Below are 14000 nucleotides of genomic sequence, written 5' to 3' on the forward strand. Positions count from 1 at the left end.
CATAGCTACAGAGTAATTATGTCATTGAAAATCTTAGGTCACAGGCTTCTCCAACAATGCAACACAATAATACAGATAAGCAGACAATATTAAAACAATATTAAAATATGCTATATTAAAAGTAATACAAAAAGAAAAATAGTTTTAAAAAAGTGAGAAAAAAAAGTGGAATAGTGCAATACGAGTCTATATACAAGTTATTGGAATTATATATTAGATAATAGATAAATAATTACTAAGTAGCAGATGAATGTTATGAAATTGTTTCAGCAGTTCAGTTGTTTAACAGTCTTATTGCCTGCGGGATGAAGCTGTCTCTGAATCTGGTTGTTTTTGTCCGGATGCTGCGGTAACGCCTGCCAATTAATCAGAAAGTGTATCCCCATATTGGCCAAACATGAAAGTAGGTACAATTATTCTGTATATCTCCGAGAATTCTAGCATTAATCCCAAGTTGTTTATATCTTTTGTCAAACCAAGTGGCAAGAATATAATTTGCACTGAAATGCCTTCTCTACTCAGTTATTTGAGATCATAAATGTGTATGTTTAGAAAAATGTATCAGCTGTATAGAGATGTTATTTAACAATAATGTAGACCTTTTGGACTTTCACTGTGTGTGACTGTATGCAGAATCGGTAATACCAGAGTCAGACCTGCAGGGGGCAGCCGTGTTCCTAATGCCAGTCAGCCTGCTGCACAACAGGTGAAACACAAGATGAAGCCAAGATGAAATCTGTCATCGTCAAGAATCTAGGCTATATTTATAAACACATACTGTGATTTCATATATAAGTATATAAGTATGCAATTTAGATTGTGATTGTACTTAAATACAAAAACAATGCCACTGTTTGCATTAAGACATGCATCCTGATGATCCTAAATGAGCCTAAACAAAAGTATTGCTTTGTATTTGGAGTATATAACGTCCAGGACTTAATTTAATTGCAGCAAGCTTAGCCTAATCGTCGCCATAAGCGATCCACTCTAGCATCATGCTTTCAAAACAATATTTATTTGCGTCATGCCGACGCTGGTGGTGACGATCTGCTCCACTACACTCCTCCTATCTCACCTTTCCTCCCCACTCTTCTCCAACTCTCCCATCAGGGCCACGGGATGCGATGCACTGACACACACCCGGCTGGAGACTGGAGACTGGAAACAACTTTACGCAGCAGTTAGCCTACCTGGGAGTGGTTGTGGATAACTAACGCGGTGGTAACTCCAAACTGAGGGGGGTGGGGTGGGTTAAATTAGTTTTTCATTTCTTTTTTGCATCAAATACAACTCAGCAGCCCTGTCCTGTGCTGTGTTGTGTTTCCCATATGTCGCGAAAGCAGTCCGACCATGACTACAATCTGCGTAGTATGAGCAACCGGATGGGCGAGCGGTGGAGGAAAGTGAGCGACGGAGGGGAGCGGAGTCTCATCAAGGCTCCGTCCAGCGCCAGCCTCAGCAGCCAGGGTGCCTCCTCCGCCGCGGCTACCCCCGCCGGTCCTCCCCCCGCTGGTCCTCCCGTCTTGCCCCCTTCTTCCACCGGGGACCTGGAGAGGGCTGCCCGCAAGCAGTTCACGCAGGATGTCACGCCGGGTTTCGTCTACCTCCTGGCCGCGTTCTCAGCCCTGGGGGGCTTCATGTTCGGCTATGACACCGGGGTGATCTCCGGAGCCATGCTGCTGCTGAAGCGGGAGATGGAGCTGAGCGCCCTGTGGCAGGAGCTGCTCATATCGAGTACTGTGGCCGCGGCCGCCCTGTCTGCGCTGCTGGGGGGCTTCCTGAACGGGCTCTTCGGGCGCAGGGTGTGCATCCTGCTGGCCAGCTTCTTCTTCGCCGTCGGGGGGATCGTGCTGAGCACCGCCCCAGGCAAGGAGGTCCTGCTGGCGGGGAGGCTGATCGTCGGAGTGGGGCTTGGTAAGACACGTGTTCGACTCTTTAATACTTGTTTGAACATTTTCTCCCAATTTGGAAACAACTTTAAAGCAGTTAAACTCCCTGGGGTCATTTGAATTCATACTGATAAATCAGCAATGTCACTGAAGTTGCTCCTAATTGGAAAGCAATGGCTTATATGCAACACTGATCCTCAAGTGATTCTTTATGGATTTCTGCATTCACATTCCCCCTGTACTTGTTTTCCATCAGAAAGTTCAAAGGTCAGAATCTTTGTAAGTGCACCTTAAGGTCACATGTGGTAAATAATACAATTATTTACCCCCCCTCCACATGTAATGAGTTTGGTTTGTCTTCCTACCTCAGGCCTGATATTTGCAATTACTCACAGCTTCTAATTATCCTGCGTGGCCCTCTGCTGGCTCCGGCATGCCACTCGCTGTGAGACAGCTTGCTTTAATTATTATCATCATCATTAAGAGTATTATTAGATTTATTTGGGGACCATTAAGTGATTAGAGAAAACAAACTCTAAATGAGGAATAAGAAGCAGATATCATCCCAGCACGAAAAGGAAACCAAGATTGACCACATAGACGACTTTGAGGTTGCTGAAACTGATGTCAGAGTTACATTAGCTGATTGGCCCCATGCCTTCTTCCTGCCTCATGAACACACTTTTGCACATTCCCTTTCTACTCTGCATGAATGTTTTCAGTCTCTTGAATCATCTCTTCCTCTCTGCATGCTTTTACATGCAACGCGCCTTCTGATCAGAATTCAATGTACCCCAAATTATTTACAGTGGCTGCTGTCATGAGTCACATCCTCTGTGCAAAGGGCTGTTAAAACTGGTTTTGCAGAATGAGTGCCACATTGATGGCACTCGTCTGCCGCCTCCTCTGAGAGTAGTAAGCGCTCTCCTCAGTGATACGTGGAGGAATGGCAGTCCATTTTCCTTTCACCGTCAGCAACTAGGAAACAGGAGACTTAATTATTTAATAAACATCCCTGACCAACGCTAACAACTAGGTTTAGTTCCTCTACAAACTAAATCCCTTTAATATTGATCAAGATTTGCCTTCAGATCCCTGTTGGTACAATTTCTAATGCTTCTTGTTATAAATGGCTATTTTTTGTATTCTTGTTGAGTGGTTTATAGGGCTGCAACAAACGACTAATTCGATAATCGATTAATCTATCGATTAATTGACTATTCGGACTATTACTTTATGCCTTGCACAATTTCTCAAACGCTCTTATTATCAACTTTTAGATTTAGCTTGAGGTTGTTTTAGGCATGTGGAAACTAACAATGAAGACAATAAAGATGAATACTTGATTCAAAAATACATATATTATTAAATTAACTAAACACATTTTGAACAAAATTAACAAAATTAATTAAAATTAAATTAATAATATTTCACATCAAAAGAAACAACAATGTTTTAACAAATCATATTAAATAATCTGATGACAGAATTGTAAACAGAATAGCTGAAACTTTAACAAACTAACTAACTCAGTTTCCTCTAATCATTAACCCATGTTTGTATAATGTAGTTAACTCCGTGTGTTGCTGCTAACATACATAACACCTGACGTGGAAACGTTACTCGTGGACGGGGCTACAGAGCTGCTAGAAAGACAGTCGAACCCGGTGCATTCCTCCGTCTAGATGTGGAGCACTTTTGCTAAATGTTTAGACAAATTGCTCGTGTTACCGCCCTTACATGCTGAACTCTTATTGCACTTTTGGCAACGAGCATTGTCCACCTCGAGACGGGTAAAGTTTAACCACACCTCGGAGCGCGTTCTCTCCGCCATCTCCGCAGTGTGTGGCTGCATGTAGTAGCCGTGTGTGTGTTGCTGCATGTACTGTAGCAGCTGCCCCGCCCCCTCGCACACAGACGGGGGAGAGAGATCTCGTCTGATCGAAAATACATCATAGACGCATTTGTCTTTTTGCATATTAGAAACGAGTTGGCGACACTAAGACTGCGATATAATGTTTTTGTAGCAATAATACATGACATGTATTTTTTTAAATGTCTCCAGTACCGATAAAAAGACCTATAACGTTGGAGTTTAACGGCGCGTAAAACACATGTGATGACGTCACCAACGAATCGACGACTGAATTAGTTGGCAACTAATTTGGTAATCGATTTTAATCGATTAAGTCGATTAGTTGTTGCACCCCTAGTGGTTTATACATTTATCTGGCAAGTGAAGATGATGAATGACTCTTTTTTCAATCCAGTGAAAGGTGCTAAGGCATCACAGCTGGATACATGGCTTGGAAAAGCAAGAGATAGTGATTCAAAGTGAAATAGGAACATTTCAGATAATAATTGTTCAATGCATGTTGGATGCACTGTAGTTTTTCATTTAGCTATACAATACTTTTAAAGTAGGAAGACAGGGATCAAATCAAGTTTTATTTTTTGCACATTTATAAACGATTTTTGGTCGAGCCAAAGTGCTGTATATATAATAAAAATAGCCTACAGTAGAGACACTTTACAGCAAATACAACAGCACAAATTGTTCAGAATATCAGTATGAGAAAAACGACACCCTCTATCCTTAGACCCTCACATCGTACAAGGAAAAACTTCCAGAGAAAACCCACAGTTTAAGGGGAAAAAATGGGAGAAACCTCAGGGAGAGCAACAGAGAAGGGATCCCTCTCCCAGGACGGACAGACGTGCAATAGATGCCGTGTGTAAATCGAAGAGATAATACATTTGACAGCATATAGACCGAATGTTAGGAAATGCATGTGTCTGTAATAAGAAGATGAATCCACGAGGATGTCAGCTACAATCCTGTGGAAGCCATCAGGGAAGCAGCATGACGAGACCCAAGGCAGGACCGCAGAGACAGGTTCAGCCACGATCCGAAGTCCACGACTTAATCCAGAACTCAGGATAGAGGATCCAAGACACAGGACTACAGCAAGAGGATCAGCCTCGACTCCGGATCCCGGCGTAGATATAGATACACAACAAGAAACAAGATTTGGCTGGGTTAATCGGAACAAGAGAATACACAGACACAGACAGAGAGGGTAAAGGTCATTGGATAAAAGTTATTCTTGATAACCCTCTAGAAAGATCTCATGAACTTCCCCACTCAATCTATCAAGACCCGAGCAGTTCTATTAGATATAGGATAAGAAACAGAGATAGGTAGCACAGTGAAGTTTGTTTGAACTTTTAGGCACTTCAGTGGATTGACAGGAAGTGCTGATATGAAAAACTCAACTCGGGTGCAATGAAAAGGAAACTAAATTAAAGCTTCATGTTTAGGATGATGGATTATACAGGTAACTTTTAAACTACAAGTTAGTGAAAAATGGGTCAATCACTGGCCAGAATGATGCAAATCAGAGAGTGATGAGGCTTGTGAAAATATCTTTAGATGTTTGGAAATCAGCCTTTCTTTTTACTAAGACAGCTTTAAAGCATTTGCACTGTAATTTAATTTGTTTGTGAAAACTCTAAAGGAGCTTTCTAAAGTCTGATATATAACCTTGTGGCTGTCATCAGTGTTATCTCAGTGTGGGCTTCTAGAGAATGAATATTACAGAGAGCAGTGTTTCCCCTAGGATGGAGTCATAACAGCGGTACTCAGGCACGTGGGCCCAGCATAATGTGAGCGCGGAGCGTGTGGAATTTTTTTATTGTGTGACGTGCGAAGTGCGCCCCGCCAATTTGTTTCTATGTGTCTGCCAGCACAAGAAAGGCTCTTGAGGCCTAGTACCAGGGCCGGTTCTAGCCAATTTGTTGCCCCGAGATTGTATAAAGAATAAATGAAAAATCTCTACAAAAGACAAATACACTACAAAAAACAGAAATGTATTGACATAGGTAATATACGTCAAAATGGCTTCAAATGTAGTCAGTATTGTATGAACGTGTTTGAATTGGGAGGTGGATGTCACATCCTCTAAGGGGGTCCGGGGGTATGCCCCCCGGGAAGATTTCTTTGAACATTTTAAAGTAAAATGCTTCAATCTGGTGCACTTTAAGCACACCATTACTAGAGACCTGATCTAGGGGGTACAACTCTGAAACACCCATATGAAAAAAAATCGGTTTACATTTTAATAATCAAATAAGTATGTGAACATAACCAATAACCTACGCCAATAACAAATAAATGTAACTTATTTTATGCCTATGCCTAAGATCGGCCCTGCCTACATACAGTGGCAATGTCTCAAGATTTAGCAAAAATACACCTTTATTGAACATACAGAAACACAAATACTACAAATCCACATAACAAACAATCAAAAATGAAAAAGGGTCGCTACTTATTATTATTTTAATAACATTTAAAAAAGGAAAAAAAAAATACCATATATATACCAGCATTGCTTCCAAATGTTGCCATACTCACCACTAGCATTGCAGTGAAAAATCTCCTTGTAGTGCAACAAATATTGACTTCATAGATCATCATTGTGGAAGAGAAAACTGTAAAACTGCTGACACTTCACTTTGAGCTGCAAACAGGTCAATTAGGACTGCTTCTATGATGCTTTTTGATTCATAAAGGTGTACATATATTTGTCAAACTTTCCTCTAGTCAAGAAAATAAATACAAAATCAGTGACGTCATCACAATGGAAAGTAGGAGAAACACCACTTGCCATATTTAGTCGGCAGCATAACAAGGAAGTCAACTGGGAAGCTAGAAACCTTATTTGGCCGGGCGGGCAATGCTCATTGGATTGAATCAAATCCATCCTTGTTGTCCCGTATCCAATGGTTGCATTCCTTAACAAAACAAGACACATAGACAGAGAACATTACTTGATTAGTCGATCCATATAGGTAAACACTTCATAATATTTATAATAATAATATTATATAATCATTTAGGTTTTTATTAAGGAATGTAATGTAACGCAAACCATTAACAGTGTAATTTATGATGTGAGTAATATTTCTGCTTTTCTCAATTTCATTCCATTGTAAATTATATAGAAGATTAGGGAAATTAAGATGTCAACTGTGCTCTGGATGATGTTCAGAGCATTTTCATAACTTTCTAACTACAAAAGAGAAATTCAAAAAATGAATTGAACTAAATTCATGTAAGTTACAAATGCCCCAAATCTTTCTTATTTAATTCCTAAGAAATGCTCCTGATCTCTGGATGGTTGGATCTTGTCATGCCCTCTTTAGAATATTTGCAAACCTGTTGCTGGTGGGAATGAATAGTGATGTTTTTATTAACACTGGCTTTCTGAAAACCTAGTTAATGGACAGTCATCAACCAATACATTTGTGTATGGAAATGGTGGCTCATCAATAGCCAGTTTTAATTTGAAATAACAGCCCATTATGGCAGATAAAGGTGTTATCAACACAACAATTGTGGCAGACATTCCATGTTAATGTTTATGTTTGTTTAGAGCCACTAATATTGAAAGTTATGGGGGAAGGTAATGCAGATAATGAAGCAGCTACCCACTTCATTTACATACACAGAATATGATTGCTAATACAGTATGTGGAAGAAACTAATCGCCCGTGTCATATCAGCTACATATTCTATGTATTCCCTCCCCTCCCGTTTCCCATACAATCATCTTCATTACACCAGCATGCACTAGCCGACCAGGATAGTTAATGAAACACATTCTGGCACCACTATTAGCCTCTGGGGACGGTAATAAGGCAACATTTTTCACCGCAGGCAATTATTCTGGGCGAGCCCGTCACCTGTACACTCACACACGACCTGGTTAGCATTTCTGAACTGGACTTGCCAAAAAGGTCATTGGAGCCGTTTGTCAAAACAGGAAAGGCCGCCAAGCCCTGCTCCTCTGTATTTCTCCCCAGCCTCTTCTCCAGCCCGTTATTGTAATCTGACCTTTGCCGGAGCAGAGGAACTGTTGTGGGATACGGGCCAATGGTAGTCTGAGCACATGCTATTGAATCGGAACGTTGGAAAATGCCAAGTTTTGTTATGATTCCTTGTCAATCCTATCAAATTAAGAGGTTTTGTTGCATAAACAAGATAATTGCTGAAAAATGTTTCTATTTGACGAGAACTATCCTCTTGGTAACTATATTAGGTGTATAAGGGGAGTTGTTTTATCATTTAGAGCAGAGGTTCTCAAACTTTTTGTTTATGCGGACCACTATTTATTATCAAGGGATTTCGTGGACCACCTCATATGCAAACCATACAAATAAGTACATATATAAACGTAGTGTTAAAACGCCGATATGTTTTTATAGTTAATCATAGACAATCAAAAGTAAATTGAAGCCTATCTGATACTTTTGTGACCGGTGTCTGTCTGGCTGCGTTGTGTATGTTTCTCAAAGAGGACGGCGGACAGTATTTTAATTAGGTCATCCCAAACAATGCCACAAGTGCGCACGCACGTGCACAAAACGGGCAGACAGGTCTACAAAAAAACTACCGGTATGCTTTAGTTACTGTGCTGCAAAAAGCAGACGGTGCTGCGCTCAACACACACAGACTCAAAACAATGGACACACAGGCATATAAGTAACATAAACAATGTATAGGCCTAAGTTGCACAAAGGCTTGAGCTACATTATTGCTAATAAGCAGACAGCGCTGTTTTTTTCTCTCTCTCTCTCTCTCTCTCTCTCTCTCTCAAAATCTATTTAAATCTCAAACCAAATTCCCAAAGTTGTCCTGAAATCAACTCAAGATTTTGAGGGATGGCATCCCCTGGCAGAAGTATATGCTGATTTAATCGCAGTCATATCAATCAATGTTAACTATTAATGTGATAATATTAACAATCATATTATTCCTATCAGCTGGCAATCACTGTTATGATGCGGCGATTACCATTCTGTTCAGCAAAACGCCTCACAAACTGATTAAGATCCAAAGCTTTAGTGCGTTTTGATTCAATGCTGAGTACAGCCAAACTTGACAGTCTCTTCTCTGTCATTGTAGACCGCAAATGCCTCGTTCCTTCTGTCTACTTGGGTCCGGATGCTTCTCGTTTTGCGCCGTCCTATTCAAATGAAATCGCCGCCAATCATATTTCCACGCTCGCGCCAGGGCCGGGGGAGGGGTTACAAGGCTCGTGTCTTGTGGTGCATTCACTTGCACTCGGACATTAGAGATTTTCTCTCATAAATGTCCGATGAGCCCAACGACCACTACCCTACTGCCTGATATCATTAGAAACCTAGGAATCTCCTCTTTCCTGTGTATACAACTCAAAATGTGTCTTCAGGTCAATGCGACTGATTTTGATAGAGCAAGTCACATATGAGGTGGTCCCCGAAAATCCTTGATAATAAAAAGTGGATTTTATTTAGCTTTTTTCCACGGACCACCTGCAGTACCCTTGCGGACCACCAGTGGTCCGCGGACCACAGTTTGAGAACCGCTGATTTAGAGGACATTTTATGCTCGTTTCAGGTGCGGATTTATACTTTGTGCCTCTACTGTGACATGTCTCCATGCTTTAATGTTCAAAAAGGTCTTTATTTTTCTCATACTGCCTGTGCTGCAGCACGTCTTTTCACCCTCTGTCTGAAACCAGAGCCCAGTCTGCTCTGATTGGTTAGCTAGCCGGCTCAATTGTGATAGGTCAACTGCTTAGGATGGCATGCCCCTTAGCCTATCAGGTACAATGAATTGGAGCTCTAGCCAATATTGTGTTTCTGGTGTTGCTTTAATTAAAACATATTTTTTACATTCTGAAAGTCTTGGCAGTTTTTTTTTGTGACTTTAAATTCTGGTTGAGTGTAGATGAAAGACTAAAAAGCATATTAGCTGTTTAAAAAAGTAGTCCTTAAACACTATATTCTTTCAGTGCTCTCTGCGTGGCCATGGTTAGATTTAAAAGGTTGAAAAGAGCCATGAAGTGTTTTTCTTAATAGGAAGCTGCTCTGATGCCTACAGCCTTAGTTAGTCATAATCCATTCCCTCACACAAATGCACAAACACGAGCACACACCCTCACAGTGTGTGTACAATCATGTTTTCTGAATAATTATCTATCAGTTGCTAATGCTGATTTGTTCTGTCCTTGGAGAGACAGGAGATAAAAGGTCTGCACAGAAATAGCACAATCAATTACATTGTGATATCATTTCATTCTACCTGGAGGTTTGATAATGAATTGGTTGGTTTATATAAGTCACAATTCTCATTCTAGCTAGGTGGATACTAAGTGTAGACTTATGGAGGAGTTTGTTTATGCTTTTATTATTTTTCTAAATCCCTTCACAAAAATGTCAAGTGTTCATGAAATGGGTTGTTTTTGACTTGACATTTTGATTTTTTGTTCCAAAGTGGTTTCATAAGAACATGGAGAATTTCATATGACTAATCTCCTAGGTGAAGTTACATCATAAAAGCCTTAGAACTTGATAATTTGGCTTTGCATAAACAAACATGTATTGGCAAAATCCAATGTGCACACTTTACCGAAAAGGCACAACCTCTCCTGCTTTTAACACTGAATGTAATCACCACTCACACCACTTACCCATTTGAAAGTCAACAGACGCTCTATCTAGGGGGAGGGGTTCTCTTTTCCCCCGCATTTACAAGGATGATCCATTAGCCTTTAATTAGCATCCTGCATCACAACCAGCTACTTAGTACCAGAACATGTCCTGGCTGTCTCTGCGCTGCATCACAGTGATGGAGGGGTCTAGTGAAGTATCTCCCTCGCTCTCTGATCAAGTGTGCCAGTCTTGAGCTTTGTTCTCGGTGCCTCGAGGCTTCATTCACAAGACCAGACAGACTCTTTGTTTAACTGTGCCGTGCCGCTGTAAGCCTGACCTGACGATGACTCTACGAGGGTGTGTGTTTGTGTGGAGATGGTAGTGCTGGGAGCTGTCCCTGATGCTGAAAGTAGAGCTCATTAACCAGAAAGGGAACAGACTGCAAATGTGTTTGTTAGGGAAGAAGCCCAGGCTTTGGTTGAGATAATATTGTTTTTTCTGAGTTACTGCAGAGAACTTAAGAGGAATATGAATATTTCAGATGGCTTCACTTGTTATAGAATAATGTCACTTGACTCTAGTTATGTCCTCCTGATATCAAATCAAATCAAGTTTTATTTATATAGCACATTTATAAACGATTTTTGGTCGAGCCAAAGTGCTGTACATATAATAAAAATAGCCTACAGTAGAGACACTTTACAGCAAATACAACAGCAAAGATTGTTCAGAATATCAGTATGAGAAAAACGACACTCTCTGCCCTTAGACCCTCACATCGTACAAGGAAAAACTTCCAGAGAAAAACCACAGTTTAAAGGGAACATGGGAGAAACCTCAGGGAGAGCAACAGAGGAGGGATCCCTCTCCCAGGACGGACAGACGTGCAATAGATGCCGTGTGTAAATCGAAGAGATAATACATTTGACAGCATATAGACCGAATGTTAGGAAATGCATGTGTCAGTAATAAGAAGATGGATCCACGAGGATGTCAGCTACAATCCTGTGGAAGCCATCAGGGAAGCAGCATGACGAGACCCAAGGCAGGATCGCAGACAGGTTCAGCCACGACCCGAAGTCCACGACTTAATCCAGAACTCAGGATAGAGGATCCAAGACACAGGACTACAGCAAGAGGATCAGCCTCGACTCCAGATCCCGGCGTAGATATAGATACAAAACAAGAAACAAGATTTGGCTGGGTTAATCGGAACAAGAGAATACACAGACACAGACAGAGAGGGTAAAGGTCATTGGATAAAAGTTTTTCTTGATAACCCTCTAGAAAGATCTCATGAACTTCCCCACTCAATCTATCAAGACCCGAGCAGTTCTATTAGATATAGGATAAGAAACAGAGATAGGGAGCACAACAACCTATCTATATATATGATATAAGCCTATGATATTGTATACAATTGTACTGATATGAGCAGCTCAAATACTCTACTTCCTATTTCTAAGCTCTCACTATGCAGATCTTAATGCATCCAGGCATGCATATTTTATCCCTAGTAAAGCTACATCGTAAACAACTAGTATGTGTGGACATTGGCAAGAGGAAAAGCCAATTAACATTTGAGTTTTCAGCTGTTAGTAGCCACTGAAAAGAGGTTCATTTAGTTTTTATAGTGAGTTTAAGCTCTATTCAGAATAAACTTATGGGGCGAAGGTCAATTATAAAGGCTTCATAATAGGTTACAAGAATAATTACAGTTGTGTACAGATGTTTTCACAACAATCAGTATGCAGAGGCCAGTCACATCATGTACAGTATGTTGAAATACATTGGATTTTTTGTTTTCTTTTTATCATGGTATATATATTATATTTTTTCACTGGGTTTGGTTTCAACAACTACATTTCTGGTTTTGTGACATACCAAATTTGACCTAATAACAAAAAAGTGTCCCCTATTATTCGATTTAAAGCAGGATACCAGTTCAAAAGAAGGGAAAATAATGGAATCTTCCATTATGCAACATCAAAGAAACAAAGAAGACATCAACTACAAGCCAAATTATAGCATGCAGCTTAGAAACAATTACATTCTGCATTTCCAAAGCCAGTGCAAGATAAAAGAGTGTGAAGCTTGGCTTACGGTCGAAAACACTTAATTTCAGTGGGTCAATCAATACACTAGAGTAAAAGTGTGGAGTATTTGACCTTTTTACTGGCCTGTAATGGTATTAGCTTTAATGGGCCCTAACATATTTTCCCTGTGACCACCTGCAGAAGGATGTGTAATGGAAAAGATCAATTTCTCAGTCAATACAACAACATCAGCTGTAGTATCTATCTCACTCACGGCATATGGGCTGTGTGGCAGACAAGCTGGTGACACATATGGCTGAGCAATATAAAACAAGGGAACATGGAGGGAAACTAAAGAGGTCTGACAGTATGAGGTGAATACAGATAGAGGCATTACAGCGGATGAGGACTTTAGGACTTGTTTGTGTTAAGTGTCTCTGTGTGTGCATCTGCATAATGTTATCATACGTGTTGTGACTCCAGTTGTGAGGCCACTGCGCCGTGTCCATACAAATCTAGTACATTCAAGTGCATTTAATACTAAAATTAGTCGTTTTTTAAGTCCAACATCTAGAGTAAGGGAGATTGTGTATTTCCTGTGTTTGTCTTTTAGCAGGATCTCTCAGAAGCTTATGAATGGATTTCCATCAAAGTGGCTTGGTGCCAAAGAGCAGTTGATTTAATTTCAGTGGTGATCTGGATCTCGCATTTCCGCTCTCAGATCATTATCGTATTTTTTTTTTGGCATACCTAAGATAAAGACTAGACTCCAAATCCTTTGGGTCTGTTGCACGGTCAATGAAATCGATTTGGAGACGCAAGAGACGAGTGATATATGTTGTAAGAGCAGGGTGGAGAGGTGAAATGCGCTAAGCTTTCAACCATTACTTTTAACTTTCTTCAGAAGATACTGTGGGTTAAGAAGTGCCTTTCTTTTGGTTTATTTTGTTGATGTTGTGCACAAGACACACGACTGTGATATCAAAAAGAAGAAGAAGAAGAAGAAGAAGAAGAAGAAGAAGAAGAAGAAGAAGAAGAAGAAGAAGTCCTTGCTCCCAGTTATTGATTTCCTTTCCCAGAGATGCCACAGTGTGGTGCCCGCTCGAAAACTGGTTTCCCAGCAAGTGGTTGCCATAGCAACAGGTAGCTACGTAGTCATGGTGGCCGTCGTAGGCAGGGTGGTGGCAGTAAGAGAGGAGAAGGGAGGGAGAGGTGAGGATGGGGGGTTGTATAGAAAGCAGTGTCAGACTATTAATAGATCTTATTGGGAGCCAGCTGCAGAAAGCAGAGGTCTCAGGGCACCTTGTCAGATGCATCTTACGTACACACACCATTGTGTGTGTGTGTGTGTGTGTGTGTGTGTGTGTGTGTACGTGCGTGAGTGTGTGTGTGTGAACAAAATTGATGTTTTCCAGATGAGAGTAATGCAGAGTCAATAACTGAGATGGAATGTAGTATTTTTGTTTCACAACAATTCAACATGGCGTCAATTGTTGTTGTTGTTGTTGATGTTAGGGTTATATGTCAAAAGCAGGGCTGCCAACATTTGAGTTCAGCTTGGAGTGAGATCTTTTTTTGGTGAACCGAAAAA

At 40.7% G+C, this 14000-nt stretch overlaps 1 protein-coding gene across 1 annotated transcript in view; it reads left to right on the forward strand.

The window, feature by feature from the left end:
* The first annotated feature begins 1093 nt into the window (after positions 1–1093).
* Positions 1094–14000, forward strand: part of LOC117439165 (proton myo-inositol cotransporter-like) — a 103000-nt gene continuing 90093 nt past the window's right edge. The window contains exon 1 of the mRNA XM_034074937.2: positions 1094–1917. Coding sequence (XP_033930828.1) covers positions 1332–1917 — 586 coding nt within the window. The 5' untranslated portion in view covers positions 1094–1331. The remainder of the gene's footprint in view (positions 1918–14000) is intronic.

Source organism: Pseudochaenichthys georgianus, chromosome 23 (genome assembly GCF_902827115.2).
Source record: "Pseudochaenichthys georgianus chromosome 23, fPseGeo1.2, whole genome shotgun sequence".
NCBI classification, from domain to species: domain Eukaryota; kingdom Metazoa; phylum Chordata; class Actinopteri; order Perciformes; family Channichthyidae; genus Pseudochaenichthys; species Pseudochaenichthys georgianus.